The sequence below is a fragment of the Teleopsis dalmanni genome, chromosome X (genome assembly GCF_002237135.1).
Source record: "Teleopsis dalmanni isolate 2A chromosome X, ASM223713v2, whole genome shotgun sequence".
In the NCBI taxonomy this organism is placed as follows: Eukaryota; Metazoa; Arthropoda; class Insecta; order Diptera; family Diopsidae; genus Teleopsis; species Teleopsis dalmanni.
The window spans coordinates 60,092,044-60,111,983 of record NC_051848.1 but is presented as its reverse complement, the minus strand read 5'-3'; the positions used below and the strand labels follow the sequence as shown (position 1 = coordinate 60,111,983).

General features: G+C 30.9%; 1 protein-coding gene across 1 annotated transcript in view; it reads right to left on the bottom strand.

Annotated features, from left to right (window-relative positions):
- The window catches only part of LOC119688484 (kinesin-like protein KIF13A), a 60,540-nt gene that overhangs the window by 39,719 nt on the left and 881 nt on the right, over positions 1-19,940 (bottom strand). Inside the window, exon 2 of the mRNA XM_038103159.1 lies at positions 19,233-19,346. Coding sequence (XP_037959087.1) covers positions 19,233-19,346 — 114 coding nt within the window. The remainder of the gene's footprint in view (positions 1-19,232; positions 19,347-19,940) is intronic.

Genomic DNA, 19,940 nt, shown 5'->3' with positions numbered 1-19,940 from the left:
TTGCTTTTAAGTGCACTGACTTCAGCACAAAATAGATATAAAAAATACAAAAAAATAGATACAAAACTATACCTACTTGTCAAAACAAAGCAATAATGATTTCGGTATCAGTGCCAATTTGAAATATTTGTAGGTTTTAAAATCAGTATATAATTTTTGTGCTTTAAATACCTAGTTAAACATTTTGAATCTGTCTAATCCTAAATACTGATTCGCATCTTAACCGCATTATTTATTGCTACATCAAATGTATAGTACTAGTTGCATAGATATATACCCAGCCTAAATAATAAAAACGCATTTTATTTTGGAAAAGTATAGTTTATGCTTCAATACACTCCCCTTTTAGTTAAACACATCGAGTCCAACGATCTTTCAACATTTGAATACCTTTTAAATAATACGATTTAATAAATCCTCCAAATTAAATCTCAGTTTCACATTCCACTTTATCATTTGATGCAAATCTCTTTTATTGGAGTCATCTTTTTAAGTTTGGAAACAAGTAATAGACACTGGGAGCCAAATCTGGAGAATATGGTGGGTGAGAAAAGAATTCGTGTCGAAATTCATTTAATTTTGTCATGGTTATCTTTGACGTGTGAGTGGGTGCGTTATACTGGAAAAACAAAACGTATTGCTTCCATAAATATGGTCGTTTTTCTTGATTCAATCGATCCAATAATATGCAATAGTAGTCTGATGTTATTATTCTTCCATTTTAGTAGTCCAAATAATCTATGAAAACTATTTCACTTGATTTCCAAAATACGGAAGCCAAAACTTTTCCTGCTGATTGTTGAGTTCATAGTCGTTTGGGAGCGCTACCCCCTGGCTCTACCCATTTTCTACTTCACACTTGTTGTTTTCCTGCAAGTGTGACGTAATGGATCCATGTTTCATCAATAGTCCCTCCTCAACAATTGACGCTCACAGTTAGCTAAATTTTGCATAAACATTTCCAAACAATATTTTGAATAAAGTTGTCGCTTTTGCTGGCAGCTTTTTCATACCCAAATATTCATATTCGATTCATATTCGCAACTTAATTTTTGGATCATCCAACACGATATCGTGGTGTTTTTCAATGTTTATTTCAGTTGTCCACTCTTTTTGACGACCTTTTTTGATTATTGTTTGAAAAAAATATATTGAAATTAAATATACTGAATATTAAACTGAATTTATGTAATATAATGATGTAAAGTATTGTTTTTAACGATATGATAAGTATGATGATAACTATAGGTAATACACAAGATTAAAAACACGTTGATATTAATGTAGATGTAATGTTATATCACAATAATGCATGTTTTTTGTCCTTAGTGACATTGGGGAGATTTTAGCTTAGAAGCTTTAGTGCAACCATTCGTCATCAGATCATCATTTTGCTCAATCTTATCTGTAGTCGCTCCTTAATGTAAAACTTTGCATAACAACGTTCACTGTAAGGGCCATTTACGATACTGTTCAATAGTAAAACTCTGTCAACGAATCAAGAAAAGAAGGCGGTATTACGTTGATTTTATTGTTCTGAAAGCATAACTTTCTCTCTCTTTTTATATTTTGCTTCTTCTAGTGATTCTGTACGGATTTTTGGCGATTTGTTTGGAAACGTCAAGTTTCAACTTCAGTTACATAGGCCTTCATACTTGACAAATTTCTTTAGAACATTTTTAATATGTCTTTGCAATGCTGAACTCTTCAGTCTTTTTGGATATCCATCGAAATGTGTGGCACAAAACGCTTACAGATTATTCGTTTGCTTAAATTTTTAGGTTAAACTCAATCAACTGTGCGTTTTGATTTCCCAGTGAACTCCTCGATGAGTCTTGCTGATATACAATCGTCGTTAAGAACAATTTTTTTTACGTTAATTTTTTCTTGCCGAGTGTGGCGCATCTTTATGATTAAAAGAAACTATTTAAATGTTAGACGGATTCGAATAGCAAAGAAATGAGAAAGACAGAAATTTATTTAATTTATTGAAATTTGGCTGACCAACGCTGTTTCGAGTATTATGAGGAAGTACTCATAATTTTTTGTTCTTGTCATTTATTTCCTATTCGAATCCATCTAATTTTACATATTACCAGTGATTTTTTAGGAAAGGGCTAAGTCCTTAATTTAAAGGTACTTCATAGAACTGGTCAATCCAAGGAAAAACATCTGTCTGGCATATACATTCGTTTTCGCGCATTTCTTTTCAACGTTTCGTTTCTTTCTACGTCACTTTTACTCAATTTAAAACAGAATTAAATATTTGCTATATTGTTTTTTTCTTTTTTTTTTACCAAGATATGTAAGGTGACATTATATAAAATGTCGAGTTACGTTAAAATGTTAAGCGAATTCCTTCAAATTTTGACACAAAGTAGACAAAATGTACACCATTCGCCTAGTATCATTTAGTCATAGAACTAAGAATTATTTTCGAACTATTCCCATCAGATTTGTGTATGGTTTAATATCTTGCATAAGAGGTATGGAGGATTTTTTATTCTCCATTTTATTTTTTTTTGTATTACCATTTGTTTCAAATACATACATACAACATATATCACATGCATATTTTTATACTGAAATATTGTAACAAAATTTAACTGAATGTAGTGCATCAGTCAATTGAATACTTCCCAAATAAAAAAAACTATCAGAATATATTTTCGTAATAACTACATTGAAATTGAAAAGATGAAATAAGTTTCATGGCGACAAAAAACTGAGGTGGAATACCGCGACTCTGCACATCCCAAACTATCAAAATATGCAACAAAATTAAGCAAATTATTTTGTATTTCCACTAAATTCATACTTCACGTTTTGCGCTTCTCGGTCGACAGCTTCTCTGCGTCCCAGCTGCTTTTGAAAACTAATATATTTTAATTAAAAAGTAAAATAAAACGTAATAAACAAACGAAATATGTAAAACATACTTAAAAGTTTTCCAACTTAAATTGCAGCGCAGCATTGCTATAAAAAGGAAAATTGTATTGTGAAATTAAAAACCAAATTATGTTTTTCCATTTTCCTCTTTTCCATAATCCGACAGGAATAGCAGTGAGGCGAGCGAATACGTCAAGGAAAATGTTACTCATGAATAAATTGTGGCACTTGCGTGCACACAGCGGGAATTCAAGTTGTTTTTTCTAAATCCATTTCTGTTGGATTCTGCTGGATTCTGTTGGAGGAGCGAAGATTGCGAAAGATGCTCGGAATTTTTGCATCATTGTGCAATGACAAGTGCTGATGACTTACACACTATGCACACATCCGCATATGTGCGAGCACCTAAAAGTCCATATGTCATTGGTTAAACTTGACGGCTTTAGTTAAAACATCTACATCCGTTTAGAACGAGGAAGAAAAAATACACAGTTTACTTAACATTGAATATGATTGTGATTGTCATATTTGTGCTTCAGCTCGGGTTCAAGCTACGGATCATAATGTAGTGCCGTTCTGTGACGTGAAAGTCTGAATAGAGACTGACAAAATAAGTCATAGATTTTAGGTACGCGTTGCATTTGAAAAAATTCAAATGAAATCAAATGGATTAGTCGAACCTCCAAAAGGAAAAAAACATACCAGCGCTTTTGCAACCGAACGAGAAATGGGATTGTTGCCAGATTAGAATGGGATAGAATTTTTTTTAACATCAACTTAAGCAAACATATCGTTAGACGTTTTTTTTTAGTAAGTAAGACATACATTTAAATTGAATTAAAATTTGAATCGAACTTTTCGTAATATAATTTGGCATTGATACCAAATTACTCGGAAAGAATTTACAATTATATTATTAAAAATATTCACGTTGAGGTAAGTTGATAAAATGTTAATTTTAGTTTAAATAGTGGCTATACCTATATTGAAAATGTTACAGAATTGCCAGCCTTAACAGATATTTTGATATTTTTGTACATACTTCGAGTGAGAAGGATAAAGTCCGTTTGTTAAAGAGTAACAGTGTTATTTAGCTTGGGTACCTGCCATGAAGGCTTAAGACCACGATGCTCTACAAACGCATGTAAACACCCCAGTATTGGGCTTCTACAGTATTGCCATACTATGTTAGACAACAGTCAAGTTGTGCTCAAAGCCACACTTCTCTTGATAAGAATGTACAGAGAAATGAGTTATACTAAAGACTCCAGTGCTGATATAGGGTTAACAACATTTAACATAACTTATATATATCACTTGTTACGTTTAGTAAATACATAACAAAATAATTAAATTACTTAAGAAATCCTGTATTATGTTGAAGCTGTTTTGAGCAAGTGCACTTAAGCACTTATACTCTTTTTTAACTCGAGGTTTCTTCAAAACCCCACTCTACACCTTGACTAGACTAAGCAATAATTGACCTCAGATCTGCATACCTCCCCGAGGAGCCTGTAACCATTCTGAGATTTGATAACGCAGTGTTGGTAAGTCACAAATATTTTAATCAATTTATGATGCTCTTTTATTGAAGTTTTTGATGTATGACTCTTTATGAGTATATCAAATACATATTTAAGTAAATAGTAAAAATTCGAAAAAATTTGAAAAAATTCGAAAAAATTCGAAAAATATCAATCAAATACATATTTTGTTAAATAATGAAAATTCGAACAATTTTCACAACTTCAACTTCATATCTGTAATAATCAATATTAGACTTTTTCTGGTTTTATTTTTGCTTTCATTGTTTTCAAGTCCCGTCAGTTGTTTAAGGTAGCCAGAAGCCTCAACGAGTGTAGGACTTCAGAGTGCTGGTATAAATAATTTTACCCTTACATATTGAAGGAAATGTATCATGTCTGCTTGTGTTTTTCAGAAATGCTCTTTTTCTCATAATGACTGAAATTGTTTTATTTGTTTGTTGGTTGATGGTTACCACTCCGGCAGAGCAAGCGGCTAGTAAGCTATTGAAATGTATGTCGCGTAGATCTGATCAATGGCTTACGTGATGTTGTTCTTGAGCAAGCACGACGTCCTCTGATATCATTTACTGTGCAAGGACGTGCTCGTTTTTTGAGTTGCTATTAAATTTCAATAATAAACTGTAAGAATGAATGGAGAAAATTATTTTAACTAAAATAGAAGCAATTGAAAATGTCATTGTTGTTCCTTCTTGAACGGCAGCAGTAATAAATTACAAAAAAAAATTTTAAAAATTTCATTAGTTCACAATCCAAATCGTTTCGAAAATAAGAAAAACACATTTATATGAGATTTTCTAAACGTGCGGAGTTCATAAGATTATTGCAAATATTTTCAATTACAAAAATAAAGATTCAGGAAAAAAATTCAATACTTATTTTAAACTTCAATGTACTGAAATGTTAATACACCTGCTGGTAAAGTAACAGTGGTGCCGTTATTCTGCACAGAGATTGCAGTGTATATGTAGCTCTAACATTACAACCATGGGTGGAGCAGCCCTTGTTTTAATAACCGTAATTATAACATTCATCTACGCTAAATCAATTTTAACCACTCCAATCCAGAGTCTTCATATCACTCGTTAACTAAAAACTTACTGTAATAGTAAATACTTCCAGCCTCTGGTAGAAGCAATATATGTTTTTGGGATCATTTACGGTATGAATGTTCATTCTTTTAATCAAAACCTGGAAAACTTGTCTTACTTTATACTTAAAAGATATTATTTTCTAACCTCGATGTATTGTCATTACCTTTTTTATGGTACACTTATTTTGATATTGTATTATTATTGTATTATTAGGTTTATTTTTACTTTATTTTAAATTTGATGTATTATATAGAAGTTAATAACAATAATATTATATATATAAAGCTATGGCATTTAGCCGTCTGCCAGAAGTTTAGATTAATCTAATAACTAGTTTTTATAAATATTAAATAAATATTATTACCTTTAAACTCAATGCAATATAAATATTAAATTAAATTATTATACCAAAAATAATAGATTTAATATAAATTAGTTTAAAAATCTTCGTTAATAATATTTTGCCTATATTTTAATGCATTTTTAATAAAAGCCGCTAACAATCTCCAGTTTCATTAAGCAGAGTTGATTGCTTTGGCATATCCTTTGTCAATACGTAGGATGTATTAACGACACCTTAAGCTAAAGACAGTCCCTTTTTTTAGTATGTTATAAACCCTATAAACTAAAACCAGAAAAACTCATTCATCAATTTATTTTTCACCGGATATCCGTATGGTTTTAGAATAAATGCTGAGCTGCGTATTTATTTAATATAGACTTTTAATAAGTACAAAAAATCGGTATCAGTTTTGTTCCAATAACCTACAGAAATTATAATGCTTATAAAACTTATTATATACTAATTTAAATATTGCAATATAAATAACTATCTACTGTACTTGGTATAACCGTAGTTGATATTTTTCAGCAATAATTTAAACAAACCAACATAAAAATTTCAATAAATTTTGTTTATTACCAGGGATACTTGTAGAATTAATCGCCCTAATGTGATTTGTCATGTGACTGCTAGTAGAGGGAGATAGCTTAAATATCTAATTTAAATAAGTCCTAACAACTTTTTAAAGGAAACAGGACTTTTCTTTATAACTTGCGTTAGATGCGAATTACAAAGTAATTAAAATATTCTGCATGAGTTATCTTACAGTACTGAATCCTTTTGAAGCAGATTTTAATCACTTTTCGACACAACAAGCAATAGCTCGGCATCACATGGCGAATGTTAGTTTTACGTTTTCTATTAGTCGAAAGTTTAAGAAGTGTTTTCCCATAAACGCGACTTGATCCTTTGGGTACCTTTAAAAAATAGGTTTGGTGGTTTTAAATTGCGTAAATTGGTGAAAAAAATTTCATTACCGCAAATCAAAACTGCACGTCGAGAAGTTTCTGGCACAACAGAGCAAAATGGCTTGTGAGACTATTTCGTTATAACTACATCTCTTTAATTTTGCTCCAAAGAAATCATAATAATCGACAGTAGCAATAAGAATTAACGGTTTGTGTCTCACGGCACTTTCGTTATTATCAAAAAATTTGTGGTTCTATCATACTTCCAGACTATATGCTTTACTATTTAGAGAGATTTGTTACTATTTAACATGTCTCAATGTTGTCCACTAAGCTGAAAATAAGACTCATTACTAAAAACAAATCAATATGAGAAATCATGTAACAAAAAGATTTTTGTTATAAGTATGATCCATATTATTGCTGTTTAATGATCCATATTATAAACAGCAAAATATTAAATAACATATGTAGCCTTGAATAAAGGTTTTGTTTCATAGTTGTCAATAAAACAATGCCATCAAATTAGGATGACGAAATGTACAATCTTTAAGAATGCGATTCTAATGAGACTAAGCTACTTTACTACACCCATTTGCCCTCTAGTTACGTACGCATTCCCAATTTGATCCATTGTAAGCTCGATACAAATGAAGCGCTTGCACAACCTCGAGGGAAATATCTGTCTGTGTTAACTACAGACTCAAGCCCAATGACCATCACCACTCTTGTCGAGTTCCGATGAAACGAATAAAAATTCGAAATAGGTTTGTTCAGTAGAATTATAAATAGTTTCTTGTATTTGTAAATATCAAAACAAAGAAGAAAATTTGTAAATTTCACGAATGTTCTTCATAGAGAATTATTAATTGCAATTTTTAACTTATTTTACTACCACGCTATTTTTCTCCAGGTCCAGGTCTCTAATTTATTTTTCTGGAATTTCTGGTTTTGACTAAAATATTTTTTAGAGAAAAACCGCAATAAAAGAGAATATTTGCTCTTAAAACATCTGCTTTAAAAAAACTATCTCAAAATCAGTCGATTTTTAAATAAAAACCGTAACATAATGTATTAACAGTTTTTAGTAATCTATTAAGAAATATCCTTTAGCATGTCCTCTTAAGCCGAATACTTACATCTTTCTGACCGACGTTACGATATAAATTTGACTTAAAGCCATTAGTTGGCTGACCTCATTGATTACTGGACATGGAAACTTTAAGTATCATCGAAAAAGCATGACTGTTTTTGAGGAAGACACTTGCAGATTATGTCTAGAAGAAAAAGAGACAGCGATGCATATATTGTGCCAATATCCAGCACTGTCAAGCAGGAGGATGACTACCTTGGGACACCCTTGGGTTAGTGATGATTTGGCAGCTAACCTCAAACTAAATGAGCTGCTTGCAATAACAAGAGATGTAGTCATGTGAACGGAAACCACATTAGTTTTAACATAATAACGACATCCGAGATTTCGAAGGAGGAAAAAGGATCCCTGCAGAGGAGCCACTTATTGGACGGTACGCTGTCGTTATGTATATATATATATATATATATATATATAATATATATATATATATTATATATATATAAAGTCATTAGTCAGTGTTTTGTTCAGATCAGATTCAAATCATGTTGGAAGATGCAAGTCTTATTCATAGTATTGAAATTACACACAAACTTATTATATTCTTTCTAACACACTTCAGATGTTGCTGACAAAATTGTTGTCATAGAGCATAAAAGTATCTTAGCAAAACAAACTCCCGACTTACAAAAAAGACTTCAAGCCGATATAGCTCTATGCTCTCCAAATTTGTGGTTGTGCAAAAAATCTTATAATAGATGTGATGCAAAAATTCCAAAACAAAGTACTAAAGGATGCAGTTAACGCTCGCTGGTTGGTATGAAATGCTGACCTACATTGTGACCTTAATATACCTAATGTCAGGCAAGAAATACAGAATGCTACCAATACGCCATACGGTACTATTAAACGGTACTATGAATTACTTTTCAATGTAACACAGAGACGCTTAAGTCGCTTTAAACCAAAAGACCTTTTGAGGCGTTTCAACCAGCAAGAAGATGACGAGCTCAGATCTATATGCTCACTTAAGCTAAGTAATATTAATTGTAATATTAAATTAAAAAACCTCTTGTTAGTCAATGTGACTAGTTGTTGTAAATTTTAACTTTGTTCTTTGTTTAAATACATTTAAAACAGAAAAAAATTAAAACTGTTTAATTATTAAAGAGCTTTATTTAAACTATACGGAAGAAGAGCTCCAAATGATGCCTATTTAAAACTACAAAATCCTTCTAAACTATTTCCATCAGCTCCAATTTTTAAGTTAGAATGCAAGTAACAGACATTAGGGAAAGTAGATGTATCCGGTCATAAGAACTGCTAAACTCTTTATTTAAACATCAAATAACAATTTTTATGCCTAAATAGATGCACTGGCTACCAGATATTCACACCTACAGGGTCGACCGATTATGTAGTTCGAATTCGCTTTTTTACTGTGTGGGACAATATCAGCCTTTCGATATTACCGCGGTTATAATTTATAGCTGTTATTGTTGCTGGTGTCCTTATTATTTTAATTGCACATTTGATGAAATGACAGCTTGACCCAGCTCACAGCATCGACAACTCCATCTTTACTGTATTTATTTTGTTTATTGCTTGTTTGCGCTCATTTAAGTCAATTGCGGAGGTTGTTAATTGTTTTGCTGACTTTCCCCCTCCCCTTTCCTATTTCCAGTCAGACTTTGCTGGTTGTCTTTTGTTCGGTTGTATGTAAGCAGATTTGTCGACATTAAAGTTAACAGCGTCAGCACCATTGCTGTTATCCTTAGTTTTTTCTTTCTTCTTCTTTTTTTTATGTGCTATTTCATGAATGACATGTCAGAACCTATGCTATTGCCCTGTCTTCATCATGCCACCGCAATGGAAAACAATTACACCAATTCAGCTTTTCCGCTCCTCCTCCACTCCACTCCACTCCCACTCCTTTATTTGCATTTGTTCGTTGGGTGTTCGCTCGTACTCGACTGTTTTTCTTTGCCCAATAAGGACACTTTTGGTTTATGAGCCCAAAGTATCCTTTTTGTGCTAAACTAAATGACGCGTTCATGGTTTTGATGTTCGTACGCTATGCTGAGTCGTACAGCTTTCCGTCGAAGCTTCATTGAAGGGGATCGCCTTGTCTTGTTGTTAACATTTTATGTTACATTTGTTAGCATCATTTTTTTTAAATCAACAAATGAAAATAGTCCTTGGTGTGTTTATGCATGGAATATGCGTATGTCTGTACGTCCTTTTATGAACTCGGCTAACAATGCAAAAAAAATTACTCCTCGTGAAACAATAACAAAAAGAAAGATAACAACTTCCACTTCTATTTTTGGCATATAAAAAGCATAGAATTTAATTGACTGACAAAAAACATTCAATTACGTACAGATTAAGCCAAATAATATCGTACTAAACGCAAGTGAATGTGATTTTAACAGCAACTAATTGAAGGGCGATTCTATGCTGGTTGATGTTCTCACTGTGGGGTCGTTTAGAGTGGGAAGGTCGGTTCGTTAAGATTGCTAATGACTGTAAATTATTTGATATTCAACCGCAAGTTTTTCACTTAAACCATGAACCGATTTGTAGCTAGACTAAGCAATCACTTAAATCACTTAAAGCAATGCAGATAATTACATACAAATTTTGTGCTCCATTGCAAATGCTTAACGTTTTTACTTTTAGAATTTATCAATTAAGTGTAAATAGCACTTATTTTGTAATTTAATTTTATAAAAAGGTTTTTTCGAACAGTATTGAAACAAAACATTACTTTACAACAACAAAAATCTATTTTTTATATTATTTTAATTAATTGAATTTTTGGCTGACCATACAGCTGTTTCGAGTATTGCCAAATACCCATCATCAGTGGTCTTGGAAATAATTCTTGTATTTAATTATTCGTAAATAATTATTTTTTTTTTGAGACTGCAAGTACCAGGAATCGAACTCGGGTCCTGCCAAATCTGAAGCTCAGAATCAGCGCACCTTAACCAACTGATCCAAAGCCGTACTTGACTTTTTTGTTCGCATATTTTTCTGGAGTAATTTAATTTTAAAACTTACAACTAAAGTGTTATTTTTTTTTTAATTTTTGATACATTGAAACTGAAAGAGCTCTAAGAAACGTTTTAATACTGCAAGTCTGCTCAGAAAATTATACCGAAAGAACCTACGTGATATAATTTTTAAAAATCTAAGCAAAAGATTTTAAATATTTTTCATAAGAAATACCTTTAGTCATCAAAATCAAACGATTGTATTCTTGAGCTTAAGGTACTCCGTGATCTCCATCAACCAAAAGCACATGCCTGACGACAAGCACTTCTTCAACTCCATCCTTTTTAAGGGAGCTAAGATTACTCGCATTGACAATAACTTTCTTACTCTCACCTGGTCGTGCCTCACCCGGATACATCCACTCCCACTCCGTGACGTCTTTAGTACCCTTTCCTCTAACTTCTGGCTAGCCATATGCTACAAGCTCTTCCATAGCTTTCGTGACCCTGGTTACAAAGTTTACAACTGACATATCACTCATATTAGGCAATCACCCCATCCACTCTACCTACCTCCCTTACTCCTATACACCACCATATTTTATGTCTTACATAAACCTAGACGTATATATACTAAAAGTCTTTATCTTAACTCTCTCACCTAATTACTGAAATGAAGTTTCAGTTTTTATTTTAATTAAATTTTCGACTAAAAAACTGCTGTTTCGAGTATTTCCAAGTACCCATCACTAATGATTTTTAAAAACATTCTTTGAATATTTTTCGATTATCTCATTAACTTTATTTTAAACTACTTATACCACGTTGTTAACTCGTACCATGTCCAATTCAATTCGTAGTCACAACTTACAGACCTAACTCAACACAGAACTTAATATGTTTTGTTCTAACTTACAGTTTTGTCAATTGAACTGTAGAACTTTAATGTCTCTTCTTAAAGATCTTGCTGAAAGGAACAGGGCTAGGATTCTGAGCTTCACATTTGGCAGGACCCGAGTTCGATTCCTGGTACTTGCAGTCTCAAAAATAATTATTTACGAATAATTAAATACAAGAATTATTTCCAAGACCACTGATGATGGATATTTGGCAATAGTCGAAACAGCTGTGTGGTCAGCCAAAAATTCAATTAATTAAAATAATATAAAATGAATTTTTGTTGTTGTAGTATACTACTGTTGGAAAAAACCTCTTCAAGAAAAAACCATAAAAAAATTTTTGAAAATTACTAGTTTCAATATTCAGAGTCTTTTAAGAAACTTCTTCTTTTGAACCTCTTAAGTTTTTGGTTCTAGTAGCTGGCACTTTACATTTTATTAATTTTAATACATATCTAAACCGTGATATATTGAGTATTGAATTCACGCGAGTAAGGTATATTCATTTTTTTTTTATTATTGACTTGAATTTATTCAAGATTTTAGTGTTGATAATGAGATTACACCTTTTCAGTAATTCTTATAGTCTGTATTAAAAGATTTTCTACAAAACAAAGTAAAATATCTTCCCTAAATATTTACACTACTTATAGTTGATGACGGATAAAGAATTTGTGTTGGTGCTAGGAGTTGTTTTTATTATGTTGTACTATAACACTATTATATTATTTCTATTTGAGTTTTGAAACGAATGTAAAAAAGAAATTTTATACAATTACATAGCAAATCAATTGTACTATATAAATAATATATAGGATCCATCTTTCTTTCTATCTGATAGCAAAAAGCGAAAATATTTATTTTATATAAATAATATTCGAAAAAAAATTTTTTTTTTTAAGCAAAGGATTTAAGAAATATCCTGTATAGACAGAAAGTTAATTCAACAGAATTCGTACAGTCTGTGTTCCAAAATACTGAAGAAAGTAGAAAGTGCTACTGTAGCTCATTTGTGCTTCACATAGCAATAATTAAAATTAAAACTTATATACCATAGAATGAATTGTGTTTGAATAAGAATGTAATAATAAATGTATTTTAATATATAGAATATATAACGGTAGAGTGTCGAATATAATTGAGATATGAAATTTCAATATTTACTATAATAATGTTGACTGTTTATTGCTTATAAATGCGTTAATATAAAATAGTACTTTCCAATATACAATATTAACGTCTTTCAATTTGTTTCGAAAAGATAAGCGAAGTTAACAGTTATACGAATCATATATACCGTATCGATTTATAACGGTAACTAAATGGATGGAGATTCATTTATCCTCAATTTTCTACCAATAGGTATTTATATGCCGAAATTCCATCAAGCACGGTATATTGGACGGTATATTTGTATTTTTGTTTTTATGGATATACGAGTACCACCAAGCACATAAACCCGTTAGTATTTAGATGAAAAGGTAAAATAAATGAAAGATGAATTCGGTTCGACTTTGTGTAATCGAATGCTTTATTGAATAACTACTTATCTATATATACATGTTTTTTCTTACAATAATTGCTTATGATTGCTTATACTTAAATTGTCACCTATAAAGAATAAGCAAGCGTGCAATAATTTACTGACCTACATCATAGTGCACGTATGTCCTGATTTAAAACCATAATTAACAGTAAGCAAGTATACAACTTAAAAGGACACATAAAACCTAATTAGACCTAATTATCAAAACAGTAACCTAAAATTATCAGCAGAAATATAACTTATAATTATATTAAATGTATTTTTAACCAAACAATACTCAGCAAAAGTAGTATATGTTATATGTATTTTAGCCCTGGTCAGCAAAAGACAAAAAATAAATTACTTATGATTATGTGTAATACTTAACACAATATTTATTCCGAATTATTTATTATCTTAAGATATTTAGTTAATATAGAATTAAAGCTAGATTTTGAACGTATTTGCGTTCATTTAAAATTAAAATCATATGAAGTATGACATCTCAGCGCTTCCAGGCATATTATCTAAGGAATAGTTTTCTGCACTTTTGGTAATATGAAAATTGCGAAAACGAAGCTGATGTATCCTAAGAATTTAAAGATAATACCATTTATCTTCTAGCTCTATCCGAGGCTTCTTTTTGACTTGAGCTCCAACTAAATAAGCCAATTTCTATGTATACTGAAAATTACAATTTATTAATTAAAGCGTTAATATAATAAAAAAAAATATTTTTAATTACACAACTACGACTATTTCATATATTACTTTTGAAACGTCTGAATAGCAAGTAAATTGGGAGGGAAGAACAATGAGCATTTGAAAAGGAATGGGATTTGAACTTTACTCTGATATAGCACAATTGATAGTATCATATAGATATTTTAAAACTTACTGATTTAGTAGAGTGATGTGACATAATACATTAAGTGTAGTAAAAAATCCATTAATTTTGAAATAGATGGTTTTAGTTATCTGTATCCCGTGTATAGGTCCGATAGGGTTGCGGTAGATGTCGTTAGAATGATGAGATCTCGTGCTAAACAATTTTTGACATTTTGGTAATTGCTTGAATTAGTATTCTGTGAGGATACTAACAATGGAGATAAAGAAAATACGCCATGTTTGATATGTTTTATTTGATAAAGTCGAAAACGCAAATCAGGTGTTTATGGTTCTGTTACTGTAACAGCTAATCATGCGCAGTTTGGTTTTGTGCGTGGTGCACTCTTCCGATGTGAAGAGTGCACCACGCACTGGAATGCCAATTAACAAAAATTTCAATAAAATCATAGCAATTGTTGAATCTGACCAGTTCGAGTAATGCGAGCACTGTATCAATTGGCCAAGAGTTAAAGATTGCACATAAAATCGTTTGGAACTAATTGAATAAGGCTGGATACAAAAAGAAACTCTATGTATGAATCGCAACAAAACTGGTAATTACCACTGAAAAGTTCATCACTTACGACAACCGAAAATAATCAAACGAAAACTTTCATGGTCGAATAGCAGTGAACCGGCTAACACAGTGACCAATCCAGGATTGACGCTCAGGACGATTTTACTGTGTGTTTGGAATCATCTTTTATGAGCTGCTCCCCTATGGCAAAACTTTTAACTCGGGACTGTATTGTCAACAATTGTATAGTGTGGAACGTCTAAAGGAAACAATCGCCCAGAAACGGCCAAACTTGAGCCATAGGAAAGGAACTGTGTTCTGTCAGAATAACGCTAGGCCAAACACACTCACTATGACTCCCCAAAAGCTCTTGAAGCTTGGTTGGAAAATTTTTATACATCCATCTTATAGTTAAGATCAAGCACCAAATGATTACCATCTGTTTCTGTGTTCCTGTTCATGGCGAACAATATTTTTTTCTGGTGAAAAATTCGTTTCAAGAATGGTTTGTTGAAATCGATTGTCTCAATTTTTTGCCAATAGAGACGAGGAATTCTATAAGAGGCATGATGAAATAACGTTCAAAATGGCAACAAGTTATCGAACAAAATGACGAATACTTCACCTAAATCTGATCATTTCACCTGAGGCAAATAAGCCTTCAATTTCATGCAAAAATAATGGATTTGCTTTTACTACACCTATTGTATTACCGCAGAACCTTGTCGAAAAGTTTTTAAATTTTTACAAAATTTGTATATATATTTTATAGTGTTCCTTTATTACAGAAGCAGCATTAGAATGAAGGACAGAATTGTTGGAATTGTTGCAAGTACAATTAATATATTTCTATATTTAAAATTATCCTCAACATAACTAATTTCGACAAATAAAAACAAAGACAATATTGAAACAAAACAGGAATTAGCTTTATTAATTAGATATTAAGATAAATATTGAATTGGATATTAAAAATCTTAATATCTCTGAAGATATTAAGAGTTTTGGCGCTTAACGTTTCAGCTCATATTTACTTTGCACATATGAAAAATCGAAGGAAAAATTCCTCTATTGAAATCAAGGTACAATTACTGCCTTGATATATATACAATGGGAATAAACTATAATATAATATAAAGAATCTAATATCTATCTGTGACCAGCACACACAAAATGCCATACAACTAATCACATTAAATTTATGATCGATAATCAAACACATTTATCTATTTTTTAGTTAAAATCAAGTTTTAAGAGGTTTATACAGAAGAAATATTTTCACACTCAAAATATTTATACGGAACGTGTGGATGAATAGATAATTTTCATAAAATTATTTTAGCATCTTTTTTAATGGTATTAGCTAACATTTATATCAATTATTCCTCGAACTTTCTTCCTAGAGAACCTTACTCAATTAAAGAACCACCCCTTTAAAATGGATCGGAATTATAACGGACGAACTAAAAACGTTGAGATGCCCTATAAAGATATTGGTCTTATGGTGAGATTGCTGACGGATCACAGCAGTTTAGGGAACCATGCTAGTAGGTCAAATCTCCGTTTTATTTATTTCTGAAGCATAAAACTTAAAAGCACTACTACTTTGATAAAACTTACCAAACCATAAAAAAAAACAAATAATGGAAAATATACAATGGAACCTTCTCAAAGGCAATACTAAAATCAGGGTCCAAAAATTGACAAAAATGTGACAAAATGTAAGTAACTTAATTCACAATCTCCAGTAATATCAAATCAACTTACTATGTTGATTCAGGTCACACAGTTAATGATGGAACTTAATTGTATTTTAAATAATTTTTCTTCAATTTTTGGTCGTTCAAAGCGATTTCCGCACTAATATACTTTCTAGCACACCGTAAATTTGAATCTGATAAACTGTGTCCTTCAAAGGGAGTGCTGTTAGAAAACGTCACAAATGAAAGAGGTAGTAAAGACAAGTTTCTGCGGAAAAGAGAAAACGGGCTATAAGCACAGTTTGATGAGGTGATATGAATACACAGCGCATCGAAATAAATCTCAAACTAAATAAAACGATTTAATAGATGTGATTTTTTAAAAAGATCAGGTCCCTAGTATAGTATACATTTTCCTATAAGAACTCTGGACACAACTGAAATATTTTAGCTGTTGACAAGTTAAAGGGTTTATAAAAACTGATAAACTCTCGCAACTGATGTAGAGTAAATACGAAAATATCATATACAAACCAGTGATTTTTGTAGGTGTAGTCAAAAATATAAACAACAAACATAGCATATAGAACAAACATAACTCGTTGATTGGGTGGGTACTACTTATATGTCTCTAACTTAAGAATGGATAATATAAATAACTTGAATTAACTTCTTAACTATATACAATAATATTATAAATTCTTACCTATATATTATAATATTGTTTAGGAAACATTTGTTATATGTCTCATAACTAGCGACAGCTTCAATTAAAATTCCATAATATTCTCTGATGATTTCTTCTTCAGGCTTGTGGATAAAAACTTAACTGAACCATTTTGAATAGATGTTATTCGAAGAACTAAAAAAGGTTATTAAATATTATTTAATATACAAATCAAGAATAATAGTCATTTTTTCACCTGAAACAGAATTCTGTTTTTCTGATAGATCATGGTAAACGCCTACTCCACATATCATTACATTTTTAAATGGGACATTTAGATGTCACAGTTCTCCACCTACTTTGCATTTCATTTGTAGCGCGATCTTTTGAACTGTTGATCTAGTTTATACTCGATTTTGTACGGTTTTTGCAGTTATAACCTGCAAAATAATAATTAAACATTTATTTAATTAATAAATCACAAAAATATTTAATAAACAAATAAAAAATTTATTTTATTTTTATTTTAATTTATATTATGTATACATAACTAGTTGAACCCTGCGTGCGATTCTACGTTTCACAGAAGACAAATGATGTCATTTGAAAGTGACATCATCACTGCTACTTAAGAAAATAGAAACAAATTTGGGTTAATGGCAGGGTCAGTCGGAACTCTTCCATTATCAATATTGAATAGTTGTGTTAAGATCGTAGATGCTAGTTTTCGAATATTTTTCCGCCACAGAATAAGATCTCTGGCCAAATGGTGAATATATAAAAGTAGATCTGTCACAGTTGGATTTGACGCTTTATGTGTTTTCTTATAAGCTTTGGTGCATCTTTTCCAGATAATAGCTTTCCATCTTTGCGGAACTTTCACCATAACGAAACCTTTTGAAATATTACATATTAGTTCTTCGGTAAAATGTACATCCAATGGCAATGGCGATTCCCAACGACAGAGTTAAAGCTATTTCATTTTGTGGACGAATGTAATGTAATAGTAAAGTAATGAACGATTTTTCTCATTTCGCAGGTATAGATTATATTACAAGAGAAACCTCACTAAATAAAACATCTGACCGAAATATACTTTTAAAATATTGTTTTTGTGTAATACTTCTGTGCTATAAAATTGTTTGCTAGAATATTTATTTAATGGACTACATATGTAAAATAGCTTTACGATTTGGATACACGTCAGAAGTACAAAATTAAGGAGCAGTACTCCAAGTTATCGTTAATAATCGGCATGTGAAATTGTATATGATTTATAAAGTTCTGAACGTATTGATGATACACGGATATGATGAGGTGGGGGAACTTGACTGGTTCGTTCATAAATTCGATAGCTGTCTAACAATGTTCTTCCATAAGGAAAAGGGGAATTGAGCACATACCTTAAAACCTTAATTTCCTATGATTTATGTCATATCACTTCAAAAGTACTGCCATACTTGTCACGATTGAGGAGAGCAAGTACGTATGTATGAATTTTATATACAAATTAATGTATTAACAATCATTTCAAAACTACAAAAATAATGTTCTAGTTTGTTGTTTATTTAAAAATGTTCTTGTTTCATATTGTACTATTCATTTCAACAATTTACTCTGTTAAATAATTTAGTATGCCGCAATAATAAATCTGGCCATCAAACATTTTATCAATGTTTATCAAAAATTTATCTGTAGTTATGCTTTAATAATATTATCCCAAAATAAATTTTTTAAATATTTCTCGAAATTATAAATATAATATTAAACTTGACAAACCTGAGAGAGAACAGCGAAGAGATAGATTAAAACAAAGCATTAATCCTCCTTCGCATTCAGTTACTGCAGTCGCATATTCAGGCACAATTTCTAATTTTGCATTTGACATTGTTTAGGGATTTGTGGGATCAAAGTGATTTTTACCAACACGAATATAATTTAATGATTTAATGATTCTATCAAATATTATATTGTAAATATCCAATACATCTTTTACTGATTTTTTTTGTTTAAAAGTAATTTGTATCTCAACGTCGGAACCATCTCTATCATTTCTAGAAATAAGTGTCATTTGGACATTTGGTAATAACTATGGCAATAACAATTGTGATCCATTGATCAACTTTGTTTTGCCCAAAATTTCTTCATGGTCAGAAAGGTATTTACTTTTCAAGCTATTTACTTCAATATTTGGAGTGAATTTGATGTTATATTCATAGACTTCAGTATCCGGCATTACATTACGTTTGATATAGTTGGCAACTATAGGTACTTTAATATCTGTAATATAAAAAAGTTAATATAGAATTTTATATTTAATGTAGTCGAAATACATATATAAAAAACTAAAACTAAAAACTGTTCTATTTAATATACACTTTTACACACATATAAAGGCGCATGCATATCGTCATCGATTTATTTAGGGGCTATTAGTTTTTGGGTCTCCTTATTAATATGGAAGATTATTTCGGACACACTTTTAGGAACATATTTACCATCCCTATGTACTTCTTGTTTACGTCCATACCATTTACTATAAACTCAAATTTTATTCTCAACTATATTTTTAAATAACTTCACTAAATCCAATACACATATATATTTCACAAATTTCTGTCTATATAGATGTAGTTATAGAAGTAATGTATGACTTACATGTTAAATATCATATTGCACATGAATCTTAAATCTTAAATGTATTTAAAATGGTAGGGTAATCTGCACAGCCAAAATCTATGCATCTACGAAGAACAATTATTATAGAACAATTATAAACCAATTATTGCGCAGATTTGTTTAAACATTTAGAGGTAGCCAATCTATAATATATAGACCAGAATATACAGAATTAAAAGTTGTGAAGCATTAGCA